The 15,947-nt window shown below is 45.8% G+C and overlaps 2 protein-coding genes across 2 annotated transcripts; one reads left to right on the forward strand and one right to left on the reverse strand.

Moving 5' to 3' along the window:
* Positions 1-5,231: 5,231 nt before the first annotated feature.
* Positions 5,232-10,330, forward strand: LOC113141479 (epithelial membrane protein 1). Its single transcript, XM_026325916.1, has 5 exons — positions 5,232-5,373; positions 6,996-7,083; positions 7,583-7,691; positions 8,744-8,884; positions 8,980-10,330. Exons 2-5 carry the CDS (start codon positions 7,006-7,008, stop codon positions 9,138-9,140), a joined length of 489 nt encoding a protein of 162 aa, XP_026181701.1. The 5' UTR covers positions 5,232-5,373; positions 6,996-7,005; the 3' UTR covers positions 9,141-10,330.
* Positions 10,331-10,571: 241 nt separating this feature from the next.
* Positions 10,572-13,685, reverse strand: gsg1 (germ cell associated 1). Its single transcript, XM_026324545.1, has 4 exons — positions 13,391-13,685; positions 11,706-11,870; positions 11,507-11,618; positions 10,572-11,010 (listed from the first exon to the last, which is right to left on the reverse strand). The coding sequence occupies exons 1-4, from the start codon at positions 13,683-13,685 to the stop codon at positions 10,572-10,574; spliced, it is 1,011 nt and encodes a 336-aa protein (XP_026180330.1).
* Between the last annotated feature and the right edge of the window lie 2,262 nt (positions 13,686-15,947).

The raw sequence follows: 15,947 nt of genomic DNA on the forward strand, positions 1-15,947 counted from the left end.
CCTGTAAGTCCTGTAAACACACACTCAGCTGTTATTATAGTAGCAGTTTGGAAATCTCAGGCGGGGTGTGAGACGTTGTGTAAGCAGGAACGAGCAGAGTGAGACAGCCGACCACAGACGGGGATCTTTGCTGTTGTGCAAAGCAGCGGCGGAGACTTGACTGTGGCATCTTGTTGGCTCCGTTTCACACAGTCCTGTTGAAATGCTGCCTCACTCACAAACAAACAAACACCTTCATTAAAGGGATTGTGACATTACACAACCTGAAGCAGGGACCAGATCTCCTGTGGGCCTCCTTTGACTATGTATACCAGCTTTATACGTCTGACATTTAGCCCGGGCTCATTTTCAGTCGCTGCCAACTGTACAAACAACCAGTAATTACGGATGCAAGAGTCAGAGAATATGACAAGCCTCCTATATTAGAAGCATTACCGCCTCATGACAGGCCACATAATTCACTTCGCTCTGTGTACAAAGGTCAAAGTGCAGCCCAGTCCGGCAACTGTGTTTTTCACTCATTTCTCAGTGACTGATCCGGTTCTGCGTTCGGCTCCTTAATGATCCCACGAGCGCGCTGGAAATAATGGAGCCACCCCTGAGAAAGTATTTCAAGGAGTCATGATTAATACTTGTGCACACAACTCTTGGCATCTCAGACAATATCGCGACTGTTCCAAGCGATTCTTTATGACTCTGGTTTTTCCAGTACTGATCAGCGGTGTCAGCACGACAAAGGGTTGGTTGTTGAGGGAGCCGTGCTATTGGTCTTCTTCGGGACTCACGGGGGCATGTGATTTGTCGACTTGTACTCGGAGCTTAAAAAACGTGTCGCGGCTCAGCATAAGCCCCGCCCCCTGGTATGTGCGGTGGTAGACGGTGGTGTGGTCAAACGCTCCCTGAGGTTCTACTCCGAGATGCGATAACTGTCGGATGGATGACTCACGGCATTTCCTCTCCCATAAATACACCAAGAGCTGAACAAAAATAAAAAATAAAAAAACACACAGATTGTTTCATAACTTCACTGGCAAAAAGTTGTTTTTTGTTTTTTCTCTGCACAAGGCATGAAGACATGAAGACATGAAGGCATGAAGACATGAAGACATGAAGACATGAAGGCATGAAGACATGAAGACATGAAGACATGAAGACATGAAGGCATGAAGACATGAAGACATGAAGGCATGAAGGCATGAAGACATGAAGACATGAAGGCATGAAGACATGAAGACATGAAGACATGAAGGCATGAAGACATGAAGGCATGAAGACATGAAGGCATGAAGACATGAAGACATTAAGACATGAAGGCATGAAGACATGAAGGCATGAAGGCATGAAGACATGAAGACATGAAGGCATGAAGACATGAAGGCATGAAGGCATGAAGACATGAAGACATGAAGGCATGAAGACATGAAGACATGAAGGCATTAAGACATGAAGGCATGAAGACATGAAGGCATGAAGACATGAAGGCATGAAGACATGAAGACATTAAGACATGAAGGCATGAAGACATGAAGGCATGAAGACATGAAGACATGAAGGCATGAAGACATGAAGGCATGAAGGCATGAAGACATGAAGGCATGAAGGCATGAAGACATGAAGGCATGAAGGCATGAAGGCATGAAGGCATGAAGGCATGAAGACATTAAGACATGAAGGCATGAAGACATGAAGGCATGAAGACATGAAGACATGAAGGCATGAAGACATGAAGGCATGAAGACATGAAGACATGAAGGCATGAAGGCATGAAGACATGAAGGCATGAAGACATGAAGACATGAAGGCATGAAGACATGAAGGCATGAAGACATGAAGACATGAAGGCATGAAGGCATGAAGACATGAAGACATGAAGGCATGAAGACATGAAGGCATGAAGGCATGAAGGCATGAAGACATGAAGACATGAAGGCATGTAGGCATGAAGGCATGAAGACATGAAGACATGAAGACATGAAGACATGAAGGCATGCAAACCGGTCTCACTCAATGACTCTTTTTTTTTGTTTTTGCATCTCTGCAGCAGAGGGAGTGCTGTATTATACTGTATGATACAGTACGAACTGCAGCTTAGCTCACCTGCAAGGTGTGGTCGGTACGCCCAGAACAGACTCGGGTCCGACCACATTCTCTCTCTGTTCTCACGTCTCTCCCCTGGTGTTTTTATATCTTCTTCACATTGTCAGGGCGTGGTGTAAACATTTAGATTCAAAAATCTCTCGGTGATGGTGAAACACAGATTTTTGACAGAAACTGTGTAAATTTAAAAAAATCTAAAAACTAAATCCTAAAGCTGAAATGCTGAAATGTCCTTTCCCATGGACATGTGGGTGGGACGTTCAAGGACATTAAGTAAGAAAGGTGTGGTGTCTGTTGAGCAAGGATGGGTGGACACACAGGTGGGTGCTAGACTATCTAACAAAATCCCTGATCAACATCACTGAATCATGAGAAACCAACAAACCAACAAAATCTATTATTTGAATTTGACCTTTGGGTGTTTGATCTTGTGGATTGTTCAAAACAAACAAACTTTATTATTTTACCTGCAAAAAATGACTCCAGCTGTGGTTTCCAGTTCAAACCACCTGCAGGAAGCAGCAGAAACAGACAAGCTCTCACATCTCTCTCTCTTCTGACCTGAGACAGACTGTGAGACTGGATGAAGATGGACCCAGAGCATCAGCAGCTGCTGAACATCAGCTGGATCACAGCTGCAGCTGCAGGAGGAGCCACACGACCAACAAGAGGAGCAGCAGTGACTCGAATAATTGACGCCAAGGATGATTCACTATTTACACCAACCTCCCTGTGACGAACAGAGACTAAGACCTTCTGACGCTGGACCAGGATTATCAGTAGAAACTGCTGTGGTCAGACGCAGTGAGGGACGCTGCAGGACGTCAGAGCAACCACCACCCACAAAACTGGACCGAGCCTGAGCAGGACCACAGGGAGACATGGAGGTGCGGGGAGCTCCGTGATGCAGCTGATGCAGGGAGGAGGTGATGGAGCATCAGTGTCACTCAAAGAGCTTTTAAAGAAGCTGGAGACTGAGACCTGGTCCCCTGACCTGAACCCAACAGAACATTTTACAGCTGAAGTTAAAGCAACAAACCCCCCAGGAAAGAGCAGCAGAACATCTTTGTCCAGACCATTTTCATTAGATTAATGAGTCAAACATTTCTGGGCTTTGGCCACAAACAAAAGAAACAGGATGTTTAAATGAGACGTCCATGAACGGTGCTGTCACAGAAACCAACGATGAAGAACCTGAAGCATCATTTAGTTCAGCTCTGTCTGTGTTTTCTACATATTAAAAAAAGCTGTTGTTCTTGGCCTCCCACAATTCAGCTGAGCCTCGGGCTCATTAAGAAAATGTCATAAGCACATATATATATATATATATCTATATGTGTGTGTGTGTGTGTGTGTGTGTGTGTGTGTGTGTATGTGTGTATGTAACCTCATGACCCCACTGATAGCCTCGCTGTAACCTCAAGCAGGCGCCGTGGCCCTTCGTGGCCCCTGTATTGGCAGGTAAATGACTCCTGAAGCCTGTTATTATCCTGCCGCCTCACACCTGAGGCTGGCTGACATGACAGTGACCAGGTATCCTGCTGAGCCTTTGACTCACGCTCCCGTGGTCCGATCAGCGTATTTTTAAACCTACAGGAGCAAACAAGTGACCTCAGTCTCCAGGTCCACACCCTGACTATTTCTGACCGTCTCTATCTACGTACGTGTATCTGACTTTTATTAGCGTGCTAGTATTATTATTTCACTTCCTCTTCTTTATTTTGGGGAGGGGGGGGCAACTTCCTGATATATATTTATAGAAACTTAATTCAAATTTCAAATTTCGTCTATTTTATTGGAAAAAGAATCAGCTGTCTCTTTTATTTATGCGTCAGATGCTGTTTCAACACTTAAACACCAGCTGACACTTCAAGAATTTACTTTTACTCCCTAAACTACTACTCAAAGTACTTTCATCTCCTCTTTGGCAGTAAACAGTAAATACTAATCGTCCTTCTTCCTTTGCTGCACTTTAAAATTTCAGCCCCGAGCACTAAAGAAAAAGTACGATTCTCCTTTGTTTAAATAACAAACCCAAACCCTGTACAGGCACAAGCTTTGGCTGAAACGTAGTGAAGCCTGTTCGTGTGTGTGTGTCTGTTTGGTTTCTGTCCCTGCTCTGAAAGTGCACAAGTCTCATTTCTGAGAGCTGCTGTGAGACGCTGCTCTTTGGCCCAGACCTCTGACAGCAGCAGTGTTGTTAAAAACCATTAGCCTTCGTTTTTGGATTTTTAGATACAGACTTTGTCCCATTAAGGTCTAATTGAGCTCCGTGACCAAGAAACACATGGTTCCTGTGTGTGACTGTTCTTCTCTTCTTTTACGTGATGCGATTTTAGCAGAAAAGACCCTCCCTTGAACTAAACCGATGCATGTGATCTGTTCAAGAAGCATTTGACTTTGACTCACTGGCCCAGCGATGAGTAATAATTCATGAACTCACAGCACAGTGTGAAATGTCCTCGACAGACCAACCCCCTCTCACCACCACCTTCCAAATTCCTCTCTCCACTACCTTTGTGTCTCTCTTCTTCCTCTCACTCCCTCCTTCTCTCTCACACAAGCTATGACTTGCACTCATTTTCTTCCCCCACCTCCTTTTCCCTCGCAGCCAACAACATTCCTTCATCCTGAAACCTCTTCCTGTGCAACAAAAGCGGGAAAAGACAGAGGGTGGCGATCAGGAAGAAACTCCACGCTGTCGGCCCTGTGTGCGCGCCTCTCCCTGCCTCGCTCGGACTTTGTTTATTAAGGCGGCAGAAACTGTGCGACTGTGACGAGGCCGTGCCGCCGTCTGTCACCATGGCAGCACGAGCAGAGTCACTGTCAATAACGCCTGGTGTTATGGGAGTTCCCCCCATCAAACATCAGTGAGTCATCTGCTGCCCTCTCCGAGAAAATCACCACCATCTGCCCAGTGAGACACCAAACACAAAAGCACACAAGAACCACCATCGTGTGCCCACAATACTGTTGAAATAGTGGCTGGTTTGAGCCTTTGCAAGTGTGGAACGTAGACGGACAGAAAGAGAGGGTGGGACTGGGTGCAAAAAGTGGAATAGTGGAGGAGGAGGAGGAAGGCGGGTGGGGGCAGAAAAAGAGGAAGAGATTATGTGCAAGCGAGAGACTCGTCTGGGGTGTGGACTTAAAAAGAGGGCAGGGTAAAAGTGGGCGGATGGGTAGTTTCTGGTGTTTGTGCATTTAGACTCTGAGTCTGAAGTTAGTGTCCCTGAGAGCAGGAGGAATTAGACCTGAAGAGACAAACAACATCACACAGTAAGTGCAAGATGCTTTTTCTGCTTTTTGATTCTCTCAGCAGCTGAATCTTAAAACCATCCTGCACTTTATCTTCAGGAGTTTCTGTTTTCAGACCAGTCAAACCAAACACTATGAGGACTATGGGTGTGTGTGTGTGTACCTCCCCCACATACCTGTTAACTTTTACAGGCAACTTTTGCTACTGAGCTGCAGTAAGACCTCCATAATGGGCCAGGTGAGGCTGCTGTCCAGATGTGGCCCTGCAGCAGCTGGCGACTGGTTTGAAAGTTAGGCTGTGAAAGAGCACACGATGTTCCTGACTTGCCTTTTTTTCTGGCTCTCCGAGTCCAAGCCTCAGCCACATGTATTCTGTTTTGTGTAATGGAAACTATGTCGCACCCAGTCCAGCTCTGAAGCTCCCAGCAGCACCAGCCGACCGGTTTTCAGGACAGATTCTGGGAGATATTTGATCAAAGTTTTCTTGAGCCTCCAGATGTTGAGCGCTCACTTTTTGTTTTTTCCACCCAGACGTTGTTCATTAAAGTTTGCTCATCTGGCAGAGCAGCATGTTTGTATTTGTGCTCTCAGCGCCCCAGGGGGAAATTACACAGGGCAAATATTTAGAAAGGCAACTTTTCTTTTCAGTGTTTGAAGAAAAACGAAAGGTGGGAAAGCGTCGTACGATCACATGTGCACGAGCTCGCCCCTGGCGCTCCTCTGTATGTGTGTGCGGTTTGCGTGTCAGAGCTGTGTGTGGACCCAGCCCTTGACCACTCCTTTTGCCGTGGAGAGAACCAGCACATTCCAGATGTGCCTCTTCCTCTGTTCACACCCAGCGCAGCCTCGGCACTGGATCCAGTTCACAGCTAAATAAGAGCATTTACTGATCAGTTCTGTGATCTGTTAACTCAGGGCAGAGCCACCTGTGGAGGGACTGAGGGAGCAGGACTCCTCAAGTGGAAAAGAGAGTTTTTTTATATCCCCCTTCAGCAGCTTGAGCTTCAAACTAAGGGGGATCAGGCGTGGGAAGCTAGACAGGCAAATACCATCAATTCACTCCAGTTACTTTAAGGAGTGGCGGGTTTCTTGGAAACACAGGACAAGTCCAAACTCATCTGCCCGTCACGAAGGTCCCTCTTTAGCTCTCTCTCTCTCCCTCTCGTGACCAACAGAGTCTGTTTATGCAGGGATGAAGTGACGCTGATGGCTGAGCTCGGTCTGCACAAATACACTGCAGCTCCTGCACTGGCCTCCTCTCTGGTTCTTGATTGGAGTGTTGTAGTGGCGTGTGTTCGCAGGCATTTCTCTGCAAGTCAGGGGAATTAGAAGCTGCAAAGCCACACCCTGAGCGGGTGCCAGGTTCTGGCTGCTCTGTGAAACTGTGTTTATGAAGATGTGTGTGTGTGAGTGTGTGTGTGTGTGTGTGTGTGTGTGCTCGGTGCAGGCACTAATGGCTCCGAGCAGCTTCTTGTCGTATCCACGTTTCGTTCTTTCTGCTCATATTAGCTGCTAGTCTGCTCGGTGGGCGTGTGCGTGGCCTTTTTTCAGTTGGCTATGACTTAGCCCTCCAGGTGTAACCATCCTGTATCACAGAGGAAAGTGGTGTAACAAGTTTTGTCTTTGCACCTCCCTCTCTCCAGCACAGTCATCATGCTGATTCTGCTCGCTGCCATTTTCGCCGTTCACATCATCGGCATCATCCTCCTCCTGGTGGCCACCATTGACAATGTAAGTACGACTGTGATGACACTCTGCTGCTGGTAAAAGTTCCATTTCCACATACCTGCACGCACAAACCCTTTCAGCCTGAAGACACAACTGCCAAAGCATCATTCCTAACTTTCTCCCTAATGTGAGTGATAAAGTGCTGAAGAGTCCAGACTGATGAGCGAACACAGCTGTTTCTCTCAGGGCCACATGTTTGGCATTTTACACCTGTGTGTGTTTGCATGTAAACCACGCACGAGGTGTCAGGTGTGCACACACGTGAAGGTCTGAGCGTCTTGCCTGTTTTGTAGTGAAAGCTGCATACCAGAGCGAGGCTTGTGGAATGCCACACTAACCCATGTGCATTCCTCTCTCCCCCAAATACTTATCAGAACGAAAGGTAAACACACACTCCAGTGTTTACTACCAGTTGTGTCCCCCACCTGGGAGGGTTGCTGGTATTTATGCAGGAAAGCTGTAACATGCTGTGGATAGTGAAATCTTTGCCTTCCCCCCTCAGGCCTGGTGGATGACTAACAACATGGCCACTGATGTGTGGGCCCGGTGGTTGCAGACCGGTGGAGTCTGGAACTACACTAATCTTCCCACGGTACCATCCTACCCACAAGGTAAGAACCGTCCCGTAAAGAGCATGTTTCCACGCAGCCCAACACAAAGTTTCCCTGTAATGTTCCTTTGCTCAGTGGCTGTAAAGCAAAACTCTGCCACATCAAATATTCAAGCATAAACAAAACTCAAAGTGAACTATTGTCTTCACGTGCCATTAAGCGGGTTTCCGTCCACGCCATCAAACTGCAGAAAAAGGAAAAGAGCCTGAGTCAGGCCTCAACTATGGAAAAACAAAACATGGAAAACATGATGGAAATGATTCATTCGCTTTTTCCAATAAACCTTTATCAATACATCAACGTTTCCACCTCAGCCAACAGTCAAAACCTTCTTGCAGTATCTCAGATTTCTTTCAGGCTCAAACTAAAAAATGTGTGTGAAAGATGGTGGCTGGAAACACACCTATTTGCTAATTTGCCTCCTCAGGGCTGTGTGGGTGTGGTTGGATCAGATTTGATTGACAGCTCCTATACAACCAACCAACCGTCACCAGATTCTCACTCAAAAGTTGCTAAACTCTGATTGGTGCACGGAAAAGGTGACATCATTGTTTCATAGCAGACCCCGCCCACTTCAAACCAGAGAAATAAAACGCAGCCATTTCAACTGTGACTTAACCAGAAACTGTTCCTGCAGGATCCATCAGTCACAGGGAGAGGAAAAAACATTTGAAAACAAACATGTAGTTTACTTTGGTATCCTACAACATGTAAACTATTTCCTGTTTCTTTGCCTTTCAAAGTAAAATGCCTTTGCCAGATAAAATCCACATGAAAATAATGACTTTTATTATGTTTTATATGTGATGGATAGTTTTGTTTTTATTGTAACTGCAGCTGTTTGTCTTTTCGTGCATCACATGAGAGTTAAAAGTGTTAAAATCCTAAAACAACTGTCTGATGCCATTTTTCAAGGGCTCTGTGTCAGTGCAGCGCTACAGCTCCTGGGTGTGTCAGTGTCATGTTTAGCACATACTGTATTTAGGATGCATTACAGGCACCCACGCCCAACATCTCTCATTGTGCCACTCTCTCTCTGGCTCCCCCTGCAGATTACCTCCAGGCAGTGCAGGCCAGCTCGGTGCTAGCTTGTATATTCTCCATCCTGGGCATCTTTGTGTTTGTGGCTCAGCTCTTCACCCTCCAGAAAGGAGAGAGGTTCACCATCTCCGGCATCTTCCAGTTCCTCGCCTGTAAGTCTTTTAGTTCTTCCTCTAGCCGTTCATCATCCACTGACAAACATCTGCACAGATCTCGTGTTCTGATGTCCATGTTTCCATCACTGCAGGCCTGTGCATCATGATCGCAGCCTCCATCTACACAGACCGCTTCCACATTGACGAGAAAGAAGGTTGGTATGGCCACTGCTTCATCCTGGCGTGGATCTCCTTCGCCCTCACGTTCATCTCCTCCATCACTTACTTTGTGCTACGCAAGAAAACTGCATGAGAAGGACACTAGTGCTAGCTCCGACCAGCCCGGCATCTTCGGCTGGATCTACTCTTTCAGCTAAAATCTGGCTTTAGTTGTAGATGGATTAGAATTTAGAACTGACATCAGATTTCAGCTGCTAGTGTATATCCAGCTGTAGATAGAGCAGATGTGCTGATCCTCAAATACACACTGGTGTTTAATTGAGTCTGCTCTAGTAGTAACAGGCTCAATCAATCGCAGCTGTATTTGAGTTTATTTTCAACCCAGATTTGGGCTCGATTTCCTGAGGGCATCTAAGGTTTAGGAATATTTTTGTTATCTGAACAAAAAAGTGCCTTAATGTTTATAAGATGCTGTGATAAATTAAGATCTCGATGTTTCTGGATTATAACAAAAGCAGGCTGAAGAGTGAAATCTGTGGTTTCTTGTTTATGTACATTTATATTTGGATATTAGTGTTGGATAAAAAGGGGCGAGTTTTTGATCTTAGTTCATTGTATTTTTGTTCATTATTATATTGTTAGTTCATAAATTTTTATTTCATTTATCTGCTCTGGTCTGACTTTATGTATCACGCCACTAATTAAACAGAGTGTAACGACAATGTGGTGCCATTGATTTTCCAAAGTATAAAATCTGCCTGTTTGAAGCGTTAAAGGTCAAAAAACCCCCGTTTACAGATCAGTCTAATCTAATTGTAAGACAGTGTAACGGCAATGATGTGATTTTATTTTGCAGCTGCGTTTGTGTTGTAATTATTTGTCATTAGAAAGTCATCAAACAGTTTTTAGTGTCTACCGACGTGAGCGTCACATCATCCCTTCAGCCACATCCTGTTTCAGAAGAATTAAGTCTATTGTCTGATTAAATGGGGGCAAACAGAAGACACAGCACACCAGAGATGGCCATATTGAGTTGTACTTGTATAATATGTATGAAATCTGCCATTTTACAGAAATCGGGTAATCAGATATCCTGCGATGGCGTAAATCCAAACATATAACAGTAAAATGTACCAGCTTTCATACACTTTCAGTCCAATCGGCCGTTTCCATACGTGTGACTCACATATGATGTGTAAATATGTTTCGTTTCCCATAATGCTCTGTATGTCTAAGGCAGTTTTATTTTTGCTACTGTTATTTCTCATTATGGATCATGATGACAATGATTTTTACATTATTAAAACTTGATTTTAAACCACTTATCGATGTTACTCTGTGTTTCGTCTCCATCTGATCTGCGTTCGGACAGAAATCTGATCAGATTCATTGATTCTGGATATTGTCGCGATCACCTCGAGGTCCCCTGTGTGTCCACATTTCCCTTCCTCAGTGGGACAGAGTGGGTAGGACCACAGTAAACCACCTGGACGCACTGATGACAAGAACATAAGACGCTTTAACAGCACAGGACCTCTGGGAGACTCCAGTCTGGATTATCAGCTCACAGAGGGCTGCAGTCGTCCTCCTCCTGGTGGAGAGAGACAGACGGGGTGGGTGACGGAGACGGAGAGGGGAGGGAAAGGCGGTGGAACAGGGACCCAGGTGCAGGATGGGAAAGTTGTGGAGGGAAGGAGTCTGAGTGGGTGAGAGGCAGGGAGAGGGAGTGGGCGAGCCTCGGAGAGGAGGCAGGTAACGCCGCTGACGGGGACTTGTAGTAGGGGGACAGGTGGGAGATCGGTGGTGGGGACGGGGGACAGGCCAGGGTGACGCCGGCGCTTGGCGGGGTGTAGTACGGAGCAGGAGGCGGCCCCACAAAGTTAAAGCTGCAGGGGTTGAGGCCAGAGGTTCGCCGGGGTCCCACCATCAGGAACTTCTTGGTGTAGTTGTTGAGAGTGGACACACCGGCGGACATGCAGACAGTAAACGCAAACCAGGCCGTGCTGGTGGAGACAGAGGAGTTTGACATGTGTCACACTGCAGGAACATTTGTCAGGACATTGTCTTTTACATCTTCAGGCTGATGGGAACATTTTGGCAAGTTATACAAACACAGTGGAGTTATATAGCAGGTTAATATTTCAAGTTAACTGTGAGTCCAAGATCCATTTTTTCCTTCCAGACTCGTCTCAGGGACCTGACCTGTGAGAAGTGTCTCTGTTTTTACAGGTGGACAGAAGGTGTCATGTGCTGCACAGACTGTAAATGTGTGATTGGTGATACCAGGCTGTTAAAATATGGTGAAAGTAAAATACAAAAGTGACAAGAACAAAGAATATTGAACAAAAAGCTGGAGAGAGGCTGAAACACGACATGAGAGAATTAACCTTCGGGTTTTTACAACACAAAAATACTTTAGCCAACGTTTCTGGGGTGGGATCAGAATAAATAGGTGAAAGGTTTTTCTTGCAGCTTAAAGGAAATGTTTGATTTACTCACTAGAAGGCCCAGGAGTAGCCGTAGCTGTGAGGCTTGAAGTCCTCTGGTCCCATGGAGGCCGTGGTCTGAAACACCTGCATGAACATCATGTGGCCCACCATCCCGAGCAGACCTGCGGGGACAGAAACACACCAGGCCGGTGGGCGCACTCGTCATTCAGCGTCACTCTGATTCACGCCTGTGTCAAACGCCGCTGTACCTCCAAGGACCGTGAAGACGGCGGCAAAGGCGTTGAGCAGCTGGCCCCAGCGCTGTGTGGAGGGGAACCAGGCGCCGATGCACAGCTGGACCGACAGCAGCGTGCAGCTGACCAGCAGCAGCCCCACGTACAGCAGCTCCAAAGACAGAGACAGCCACATCATTGCTGCAGAGTTGGGGGGGGGAAGCAAGGACAGATAAAGGCGTGGAGCTCACACAGCCTGTCAGTGACACAACACGAAGTGACGAAGCCATTTACCTTTTTCAGACCCTGGAGTCAAAGTGTAAAACCCACGACACTTCTCCTCTAAAACCAAAGAGACAGAAACTGTTAAACTCACTGACCCTAAATGAGCCTCATGCTGTTTTGGGATTTGGCTTCTAGCACTGGAAAGTTTTTAGTCCACACCAGAGCTGGTGGCACGTAGATTAGTGTGTATTAGTAATGAACAGTGCAGTCTAAGCACTGTGTGAATAACAGTGTGTATTCAGTGTTTACATGGCCTTAAGTGACCCGACGGGGGAGACTAGAAGATTTGTTCAATATGAATCTGGAAGGACTAAAAGCATCAGTGTGTCTTCGTTTTTTTTATTTTGGTGACTTTTCAGTTCCACTTATTGATTTCAACATGAAGAATTTTGTTTTCACCCCTAAAATGTGTTTTTTTTTCCAGCCCTTCAAGCCACAAGCTTTAAAAAAAAAACAAAACAACAACCAGCTTCTGCTGCAGCTCAGCTCCTTCCTGGCTGCTTTACCCACGAGGTCACATGACAGCTGCAATAATCAGGATATCGTGACCGGCCCTGGAAGCTCCACACACAGAGACTTCAGAAAACCTGACAACACGTGTGAGGCTTCCACCGACTCTTCAGCAGCTAAATGTTGATGTTAGCAAGAAGCTCGAGCTCTGCAGAACTGACCAAACTGATAGTGATAACTCAGTAATACACCTGCTGGGAACAGATCACACCTGTCAGCAATTACACAGCGAACAGTTGATTAAAAACTGGTTCATGCAGGAGTCAGTCGGAGCCTTTGGCTGAAGAAACATTTTGAAATCAGCAGCAAATGAGATGATGTTTGTGAATCCCATTAACCTTTCTCTCTCTCTCTCTCTCTCTCTCTGGTTTCTAATCCATAATTGAGTCGTGCTGTTGAAGCCTAAATCTCTGCGAGTAGATCACACACTGATGATAATCCTCTTTGGGCTGGGCACCAACCCAAACACACACACACACACACACACACTGAAACACGCAGGATTAAATTAAAACACCTCAGTTCGTATCATCACCTCAGGTTCCTTCTCGCTCTGTGTCCTGTCCCACTGGACTTCATTCCAGTTCCTGAGCGGATCCTCACTTCACCTTGGGAATATCCACAACCTGATCCACAATCGGTTCAAATCCTCTGCAGTGATACTGCAAACATGACCACATGCGTCACTGAGCTCTGTCAGTGCTGCTGTTTAGGTTCTTTTATTATAAATCCCACTTTGATTAATTCCCTCCACCTGGTTCGCTCCTTTCAGAACCACCAGTGACATTTTAAAAGCAGCTGAGGAACGTTTGACCTTCCTTCATGATCAGTGAGGAACCTTATTTCCAGCTGACCACACAGGGAATTTACTTTCATGCATTTTCAGCTTTTTAGACACAAATAAATGGTTGAAATCCGTCTCCTACCCCAGACGTCTGTGTAGATGTTCTCCTCACAGGTGACGAACAGGCCGGTGTGAAAGGTCGGGAAGACGAATCGGTCGTCCCCCGTCTCCCATGACAATTGGATGCTGGTGGAGTTGGAGACGCCGGGAACGGGGATGCAGTTGCTGTGCCTGGTGGGCGTGCACAGCGGCTTGGGCACCTTCTGTTTACCCACGCACCAATAGGACGACATGAGGGCCATGCTGCCCAGGAAGAGAGACACCAGAGTCTGGATGAAGGAAAGGCGGGGGGAACGCATCTGCTGCAGGAACGCCATCACGCAGGGGTCAGAGGACGAGGGGGGACTGGAGACAAGGAAGGCTGGAGACAAACATTCAATAAGAAATACTCAAATGTGCAGAAAGTAACTACTTAAGTACTCAAGTACTGGGTGGGAAATTCCCAAGCTACCCAGCAGTATAGAAAGTACTTCAAATTAGAAGTATATAAGGTAGTTAACGTCAGCTACCCAGCGGTATATAAAGTACTTCAAATTAGAAGTATATATGGTAGTTAACGTCAGCTACCCAGCGGTATATAAAGTACTTCAAATTAGAAGTATATAAGGTAGTTAACGTCAGCTACCCAGCGGTATATAAAGTACTTCAAATTAGAAGTATATAAGGTAGTTAACGTCAGCTACCCAGCGGTATATAAAGTACTTCAAATTAGAAGTATATAAGGTAGTTAACGTCAGCTACCCAGCGGTATATAAAGTACTTCAAATTAGAAGTATATAAGGTAGTTAACGTCAGCTACCCAGCGGTATATAAAGTACTTCAAATTAGAAGTACATAAGGTAGTTAACGTCAACTACCCAGCACTATATAAAGTACTTCACATTAGAAGTATATAAGGTAGTTAACGTCAACTACCCAGCACTATATAAAGTACTTCACATTAGAAGTATATAAGGTAGTTAACGTCAGCTACCCAGCACTATATAAAGTACTTCACATTAGAAGTATACAGTATGTTACTGCAGTAAATTCTAAATGTCAGGTGAAACTCTGCTCCTGCATGTCACTAAAAATATCACCAGCATGTTGTTAGTTTCCAAGGAGAAGCAGCTCGGCCCCATTGGCTGAGGTGATCACTGAGGTGATCACTGAGGTGTTTGGAGGAGAAAGTGGTGGGAGCCGGTAGTTTTACTTGACTAGTCACATGTGAAGAATCAAAAGCCTGTGACAGAAAACCGGCACGGTGCTGGTGATTGGTGGAAAAGACAGATGGCTAAACAGCAGAGAGCTGCAGGCACCACGGAGCCTCTCAAACCTCTGAGCACGGGGGTCAAAGCAGGGGAATAAATCTGAGCAGAAGAAGACTCACCTCCGTCGGCTTCCTACCTGGTCCTCAGGTGGAGTAAGAGTGGAAGGAACATCCGGCCCTGCTCCTCCACCCGTCGATACTTCCTTTCACTCCTCATCACACAGTGAGAGTGATGGAGGATTCTGGGCGTTACACTGAATGATCCAGCCCCAACGTGACACACTCACACACTCACACACACACACACTCACTCCTCTTCTTTAATCCATCCATATAAATCCAAAACAGTTCCATCTGTTTTCAAGACTCATTTTGATCTACCCCCCCCTCCAGCAGCACCGACAAATCTGCATGACCTTCAGATGAATGAACTAAAGATGGCAGATCCACAAGATTACACGGACAATATGGCTTTGTGGTGCCGTGTGCGGCTACACCAACTCACAGTGACGACTATTTAACCCTGAGAGCTGGGCACTCCTCAGGAAGGGGTCTGGGGTCTGGGGTGCTTATATTTAATAACCACAATCACTGGACTGGACAGACTTTGCTGCCAGAGGACGACGATGTGTCACGAATCCTCAACTGATGGTTCCTGATCTTTTTAGTTCCTACCCTGTGGACACCAATAATTAGTTTTAATTGCATTTTAACAACAGATTTCAGAAGCAACTGTTTTTAAATCAGTCTGGTCACATTTACATTTGTGCATTTATTGTGCACCTTCAGCTAAACTGATTTTATTACTTCAGGCCCAGCAGACCGTCCTTATAAACATTACTCGTCAAGGTAATTAGGATTTCTTCAGATTACCTGATGCACCAAACCTCAGCTGACGTGGAGCCAACATGAAAAACATTAGAGCACAAACTTACACTCATGCACAGATCACAGCAGAGTTTAAACGTCCAGAGCCTGGAAGAAATAAAGCAGAGAAGTGTGTGTGTGTGTGTGTGTGTGTGCACACCATAGTTTATGTGCAGATGTGCCACAGAAACGTGTGTGTGAGAACAAACAAAAAGAGAAAGTGGGACAGGAATAAGGAGAGAGGCCTATTTGAAGCGTTTTTTAAGTGTATTCATAATTCATATACATATTGACAGGTTTCTAATACAGCATGGTTCTGATAGTGTAGCTGTCGTCTCCTCAGCTCGATTTTTTACAAGAATAACAATAAAAAATGATAAAGACAACACCATGTACGACTCACTTTTGAATTTTATGGCGACGCTTCTCTTGAATGGATTTTGCATCTCTCGATCAAATCGCT

The sequence above is a fragment of the Mastacembelus armatus genome, chromosome 8, assembly GCF_900324485.2.
Source record: "Mastacembelus armatus chromosome 8, fMasArm1.2, whole genome shotgun sequence".
In the NCBI taxonomy this organism is placed as follows: domain Eukaryota; kingdom Metazoa; phylum Chordata; class Actinopteri; order Synbranchiformes; family Mastacembelidae; genus Mastacembelus; species Mastacembelus armatus.